Source organism: Belonocnema kinseyi, chromosome 1, assembly GCF_010883055.1.
Source record: "Belonocnema kinseyi isolate 2016_QV_RU_SX_M_011 chromosome 1, B_treatae_v1, whole genome shotgun sequence".
NCBI lineage: Eukaryota > Metazoa > Arthropoda > Insecta > Hymenoptera > Cynipidae > Belonocnema > Belonocnema kinseyi.
Genome location: NC_046657.1, coordinates 169,137,177 through 169,145,234, shown reverse-complemented (window position 1 = coordinate 169,145,234; position 8,058 = coordinate 169,137,177). Strand labels below are relative to the sequence as shown.

Below are 8,058 nucleotides of genomic sequence, written 5' to 3'. Positions count from 1 at the left end.
CACTGTGCTTTTGTAAGCAAAAAGTAATTTTAATTAAAAAATCTTTTATCCATTTTTTATGAATAAACGAGTAGTTTTTCATCATTGTAACAATATCTTCCCATAAATACTTTCTCGACATTTGATTCCATACTTATCTTGCTGTCACAGTCACTTCAGAAAATGTTACCTAATCTGGAAATCTATAATACTTATCTTGTGTAAACACTTGATCTCTTGAGTGTTGTGCGAATACGTGTTTATTTAGAAAAAAAGATAAAATAATTTTAAACTCATGCATAGAGTCCGTAATTCATTCACTTAAGAAATTCAATATTAAACCATTTTTATCCATTAATTGACAACTATTTATTTTTGAATTACTTAATTTTGGCGTATTGAACTATTTTCTAAAATTATTTGAAGAACTTTTAGATACAACTAACTTATTTACTTCTTTATGTAGAGGAGAGTACCCAAATATGAGAGACCAACTCTGATTGGTGTGATTGTCGGAATTCTATGTACTGAATTTAAAAGTAATATAGGTCATTTTAAAGGAAATTCAGTTTGTCATAAGAAGCTCAAATAACAAATTTTATTACAAAATTCTTTTATGCTGAAAATACAAAAAATGTAAAAAAGTGCTTTTTCCAAACTCGTCAAACTATTCTCATAATATGAGATACCCCAGGAAATAGCTAATAAAATGCAAAATAAAGTATTATTTTTAATGAAAAACTTCATTCTATGTTTCCAAAGTATAAATTTACTGCTATTTAGATATATTTAGCTTTTGCAGTAGTCACAAAAACGTTTGTAACCAGTGTTCCCCGCGCAGCCACAGTGTTATAAAAACCACAGGTATCTCATATTATGAGAACCACACCGTGAAAATATGCACTTACTATGCCTGACCTGTGCAATGAAAAACTTCAACACTATCGATATTTTCCTACATAGTTATTCAATCCCCATCACTCCAGACAAACTTTACACCTAAATACATATTTAGTAAATAATAAATAGGGTTTAACGAATTCCCTTCCAAGAACTCGACCACCATCGATTTCACAAAAAGTTCGCCTACAATCTTTAGAAGCTCAATGAAAAATGAACTATGCCACGAAATTACTCTTTCTACAAGGGCTACAAGTTAGTGATAGAACCAACAGAGTGGGTCTCTTACTTTCGCTGATACCCCGCTTTTTCATATTACGAGAATATCTCATATTCGATTACTCTGCTCTATTGATTTTTAAAATAAAAAATAACATTTGATATGTAATTACTTTAAGCTAATCAATGAATTCCTTATTTTTAATCTGAAAAAATCCTCATAGTATATTATGTACAATTCTCTTGAAGGTAAGTATGGAATTAAATGCACGAAAAGTATTTATAAGAAGATATTGCTACAAAAAATGATTAGAAAACTATTTGTTTATGGATGAAAAATATAAATCACATTTTTGGTCAATAAAATATACTTTTTGGCTACAAAAGAACTCATAAAGTAATCAACAGTGATTATGATAAGTTTTTGTTGTTAACAATGATTTATTTATCAATGGCAAAAGACGTCTTTTACATGATAAATGAATTATAGACACTTATTTCGGACAAAATTTCGAAATATGACCGTGGTTCTACTTTACGGTACGCTGCCTGAGGTGTCTCTATACAGGAAGACAACTTTTTCGAAGGTCATATGTTGTGACCTATTAGAGCTAGGACTCTCTTTTTGGTGAATTGACGCTAAATTTACTGCACTTTCATTTATTCAGAAGAAATTTTTGTCGTGTATTCCACAGAAAACGAGATATTTTCTAAAGAACAAATTCTTTGTTTTTAGTTAAATATGCAAACACATGCCATGTTTGAAACCTAGAAATTCTCCAAATAATAGGCTAAAAAGACTTTTTTTTATATATACGTAGATTTTTGTAGACTTTATTTCATCATGTAACAGCATCAACGCAAACTAAATCTGACACGATTTATTGGGAAAAAAACTGAAATCCAGTTTTTTAAACGTAAAAACAGGCCAAAATGACTAAGTTTGAGGGGTCATAATTGATGACCTATTATATGTATGACATTGTTCTTTTTTTGTAATCGTAGAGAATTTAGCCTACTTTCAGCCACCTGTAGAACACTTTCCCGAGCTTAAAAAATGTTGGTCTAATGTCTGGACTAAGAAAGTTACTTTTACTTGTGCATCTCATATAATATTTCGATTCGCAGAAAACCAAAGCATGGCTCATTGTTGAGCCATGTTGAACCTAACATTAAGGATCACTAGTCCCATGTCGAGTGGACTAGATCTCGTTGATCGCTGATCGACTGCGAGTAATGGACACAAACACAGAGAGAGAGAGAGAGACACACGTGCATTAAAAAAACACAGTAACTAGTGCTTTGAATTCGTGTATTTAACTGATGACCTTAAAGGTATGGCTGCATCCACCCTAGCTTGGTCGTGTTCCCTCTACGGTTTACTAAGTAGGGTGCCGGATGGCAAAGTGGGTGAGGATCAGTTTGCCGGGCAAAGAAAGACGTCTTTACTCTGCGAAGTCGTACGCTTGACATCTGAGAGATGTATTTTCAGAATATTGGAAACAACAAAAGCAAGAAGGAAATCCACGGGCTCTTGCCACATTAAAAAAATCATTAACCAAAATCTTTCAAAACTGCTAATCATACCACATTCCACTGTTCATCCAGATTTTAGAATATCTACGCACAACTGTATAAATTTAGTCACTCTGAAGATATGTTTGCTCAATTTTTATTTTGAAAATTAACTTAAATGGTACATTGTGTATCAAGATATGAAAGAGGACAAATTACGTATGTAAGTGCGACTTGCAGCTAAGCCGATGCGCACATCGAAAACTTACCATTAAGGGCATTTGAAGCGGGCAGAAGGTAGCTTTTTTGCGTCGTGGCTTATCTTAGGGGCGGAAAAAGGTCACTTAACACACATTCATATGCACGAAAATACATACATTTGATGCAGTCTGGATAAAAAGAAGTATCAAATACTAATAAATAAAATTAGTTGTTGAAACTTGACTGACCACCAATTTCGAAAAATTTCGTATAACGTATATTGCAAGGTTCATTATAATCCTCTCAATACAGTATGCTCTCACAAAGCGCCTTTCTTAACCAAGTCTCTCTCAATTTAACTTCCTCTAAATTCGATAAGGGCCTTGAGCAGGGCATTAGACGCGTGTCCGCAACACGATATTTATATGGTCCACCAATACGCCACAGATACTTCCCACCAAGCCTAAAGGGCGTGGATTTACTAAGCGAGCGCTCAGTGAAGACCTTAATCCCGAGCACCGGGCATTTAGTCGTAGTCTAGTGTCATTAAAAAGTGCTCACATTATCCCATTATTTCATTCATTATTCTTGTAATAAACGTTATACGTTATTTAAAGAAATTTCAGGCCCATGCTACAGTCTTAGAGAGTGAAGTAAAGTTTAGGCGACTTATTTTTTCCTTAAAATTTTTGAAGAAATATTTTGTTACACGTAAACGTAATAGTTAAAAAAGTTGTGTTGAATACTATATGAGTTATCCATTTTTTCAGCTATCATTGAGAGGTTTCTTCATCAGGATTTAGATTATGATTGGAATTTGGGAGAGACTCCTATTGGATGCAAATTATTTTATGTTTTGAAGAAGTAAGTTTCAGCTATATTTATAATAATTTATGTAATAAGGTCACAAAAGATTGATTGGTTAAATCTCAAGGCCTATTTTGCAGGTCATTCCTTAAAATGTACGTCAATGACTGGTTACAGAAGTCAGAAAAATTGGTTCGGAAAGAAAAAATCAAAATTGTAATAGCATAAAAATCGTTAAATAAAATATTAAGTGCAGTGCGAATGGCAGGACTTATCAGATCGTCATTGCGTCAATGCATGATTTTCGGAATTATATGTGGATGATTATCTTCTGTTAGGAGTTCAAAATAGTTATGATGTTAACTTTAAATATAATAATAATTAAATTACATAACTTACTTTTAAATTGCATAGATGACATCTAATAAGCTGTTTTATTTTAAAGTCAATTTAGGAATAACATATGCGAGTAAAATTAATCACCTTTCTGCATATTTTTCATTAATTACATACTTTCCCCATTAAAATGCAAATTTATTTCACAAAATCTTTTTCGTAATCATGAGCTTCAACAACAAATAGTATGGAAGTGTTGGATTAGTCAGGTTAACATGAAATGTAAGTTATTCGACGACTGAATTGAAATTGCTCTTACATTTTTCAAAAGTTACCGATTCAGGCTTTTAAATAAACTTTTAAAACCATTTTTTTTCTTTTTGAAAAATCGACTAATCGTAAATTTGTGATTAATTACATATTATGCAAGAATTCAGACGATAGAAGTTTTTTTTGCGAGCCTAACTATTATAGTTTGTTATAAATAAGTATAAACCAACATACGTTTCTCTTCCTTATGACCGTCAGAAAAAATTTGTAGTAAAAAACTTTATTGCAAATTTTCATTTTATTCAAGTTGTTTGTGAAGAAGCTCATTTCCTGTGCAGAGTAGATGAAAGTTTTTCTTATATAAGTTGAAATACATTTTATTCACGGCATAAAAAGTATTCTGTTGAAGGTAGTTTATCATTATAGAATCAACAAAAATTTTTATCATTTATTGACAGTGGTCTTTTTACATTTTCACTATTTTGACGTTTAACTCTTTAAACTTGCATCCAATTTGTATCAAAATAATATTATAGTGGAAGAAATTGTATTATAATAATCGCTATTACTATTAGAAATAATTTTCCAAATTATATTATTTAAGCACTTTTTGACGAAAAATTTGTGGTTTGTGTTTAATGTTTTAATGTTTAATGTTTGTGTTTCTTAACATACTAGAACAGTTCATATACGAATTCAAAATCGGCGAATCTTTCTACAAAAAACTAGTTCTTTCCTATATTAATACTTTTAATTTTCTAGTCCGCGATAATTTAATCTCTAGAAAGATTCATATAAACAAATTTGATAAACTAGTGAAGAATGCGGTTGTTGACAATTTATTTTTGACATAAACAATTATAAACAGCTGCCTTGATACATTATGTCTTTTTTACCAAATAACTATAATTTTGATTATTGTAAACAGTTTTCCTTCAAGAAGTTTATAAATAGAAAAAATAAATTTGATAATTATAAGCATCAGGTTCAGAGAAAAAGACATCATGTTTTAAGTAGATCGTCAAAAATTGGACGTGTTAATAAAATTTATTTAAACAACCGTATAATGTTTTTGTTAGGAATAATCATTTGATACACTAACTAATTATTTTTAGTATTTAAATTATAACACATTAGCCAATTAAAATGTATGAACAAAACAATTGTTTGTACCATTTTTTTCCTTATTGACAAGCCATCTTTAGATAACGTGGCTCGTTCAAATGTTAGTAATTGAAAAAAAATCGCATTACTTAAAATAAGTTAAAAGCTCAAATCCGAAAAATGTTAATTTTTCTCGTTAAGTTTATCTGAATAGAAATTAAAAAACCTTTTTCAAAATAGAGATTGATCAGTTAAACATTAGTTAAACATTTTTAGGCGTCTCTAGTCGTCGTCAGCAACGCTAAAGTAAAATAATGTTCTCCCAATCATTGTTTACCTTTAAAATACTTTTTATAAAATTGTTAAAGGTACTTTCTAAATTTAGATCACTCAGCAGTTTGCGTCACTAATTAAAATAAATGTGGATTTTTATTAATTATAATTAGTGAATTTGATTTATTATACAGTTATGCACTGAATAATCACTGTAAATCTTTACTGATTTGACTCAGTGACGAACTTCTCACAATTAAAATTTCGAGAGTATATAAACAACAAATATATTAATTATAATATATAATATATCTTCTTTATTTATTTTTATAGGATCGACGTTATTTCCCTGCTAACTGTTTTAGCAATATTAATACACTGGATTCTAAAAATGACATTATCGTTGAAGGCAAAAGGAAACTTGGAAATTTACCTATCATTTTTTATGCTTTCTGCAATTTGGAGCTCAAGTATAATGAACCTTATTCCTGAAATAAGCATTCTTAACGTAAAATATGGTATGCCACTCTAACTCCCGTATATTTTAAATATTATTTCTTTTATAAAATATAATCTTTTTTCAGGAAATAATATGCTAGCTTGCGAATATGAGTACTTAAAACCGGTATCCCATTTTAATACTTATGAACTGATGACTTTTGCTTTTCCAATTTTTGAAATACTTGGATTGGTATATTGTTACATTTTCGTAGTAATTGTAAAAACCCATGCAGATATTAAGAAAAGTAAATCTTATTCACCTGATGCCCAGCTTCTAAAATGGAGAGAAAAAACTTTTGTAATCCTGGGTCAGTCATATTTATTAATTTTGTTTTTTAATTGCTGAATGAATAGTGATTTTCTGCAACAAAATATAAATTGGTCTAATTTATTATTGACCTTATTTTTACAGTTGTGATGACAGCAACATTTTTCTGCAGTCTACTTATAAAATCAATGGATTGTTTATATGGAATGAGAATGGAAAATTACCATGAACAATCTAATTCCAGATTGAAAAATTTTTTGTACTGGTTACCAGTGGAACTACTGTGGCCAATTTTGGTCATTGTTTCGGCTATTATAAATCCAGTTTTGTGGATTATGACAAGTCAACGATCGAACAAGTTATCGCATCATGAATCTACTAATGAATATGCTCCTGTTCCGATATATACAATTGATGTACAAAAATTTTGACGTGATATTTGTTAGAGATATATATCTCGAGATATTCATGTACATCTTGTAAATACAGACTTATTATTATTGCAGATTAATCTCTTCAATTTAAACTAATAAGCATTCTAACTGCAATAAAATTAAGGGTTTAGTCAAGTTTGAAAATTTTAAAGAATCGATTTTTTATTGCATTTTTGAAAGTATGACATTTTAGAAATATTGTGTCAAAATTTCATCGAGATAGTAGGGTAAATTACTAAAATATGCGACCTCAATCTAAGGCGTTTCAAGCAGTTTTTTAACAAGTAGGTAGATACGAGAAGCTGCGACAATTGTTCTCGGCTTATAGATAGTATATACGAAATGAATCGTGCAAAGGTCTGAAGAGAAACAAGAAAATCGATGAAAGTGTACAAAATCAGAGTAAAAAAAGAAAAAATGTGTTGAATCCAAAAACTGCGGGGACCGAAGATTTCATGCAGCGCAAAATACTACAAGCCATAAAGCGTCGACGCCAAAAAAAAATCGCCTCTGCTGAGGCTGCTGATGAAAAAGAAGGATGTCTGTATGTTCTGTATGTATCTCACAACTCAATGCAAGTTGCGAAATATAATTATGACTCCGGATTCAATAGCCACACATAAAATTTTACCGAGCGAAAAGCAAATCCTCTGGAGGCTTCAAAACAAATTTTCGATTTAAAATTTTTAAAGGACATATCCGGACGTGAAAGTTTATTGTGCATCTTTTTCCCCTTAGACAAAAAGTTGTAATTTTTGTAGTTTTCGCAATAAAGCCAAAAAACTGCTGTTTTTGAAAAAGTAGATTTTAATCCGTTTTTCACTTCAACTCGTGCTCAGTGCTTCAGTTTTTAAATTTTTTAAATGAAAATTTCGGGGAATGTGCTTTAGGATGTCCTTCGATTGACAATGTAATGGGAATTCAAAGCCGTTGTTTTCAAAAATTATTATTGATTTTTTTCTGATGCTCGGGCGAATCGAACATTTGTAACTTCCAGTGTTTCGTTTAGCGAGGTTTCAGATCAAAATATTCGATAGTTTAGGAGTAGTTATGATTTTAGTGAACGTCAGCGCTGCAGTCTTTGAGCGTACTATGCACTCTGAGACTTTCCACTGTGTCACGTTCTCTCGCTTGTGAGTTGTTGCTTTTTTATTACACCATTAAGCCATTTCCCTTTCGGGGTAGGCGTGACTCACTCGGCAGGGGAAAGGAGTAGGGTGTGGATGGGATAGAGATTTTTCAGATTGATCC

The 8,058-nt window shown here is 31.0% G+C and overlaps 1 protein-coding gene across 1 annotated transcript in view; it reads left to right on the top strand.

The window, feature by feature from the left end:
• LOC117173648 overlaps positions 1-6,878 on the top strand; it is a 14,518-nt gene extending 7,640 nt beyond the window's left edge. Inside the window, exons 2-5 of the mRNA XM_033362290.1 lie at positions 3,585-3,678; positions 5,938-6,122; positions 6,189-6,413; positions 6,518-6,878. Coding sequence (XP_033218181.1) covers positions 3,585-3,678; positions 5,938-6,122; positions 6,189-6,413; positions 6,518-6,804 — 791 coding nt within the window. The 3' untranslated portion in view covers positions 6,805-6,878. The remainder of the gene's footprint in view (positions 1-3,584; positions 3,679-5,937; positions 6,123-6,188; positions 6,414-6,517) is intronic.
• Positions 6,879-8,058: the final 1,180 nt, after the last annotated feature.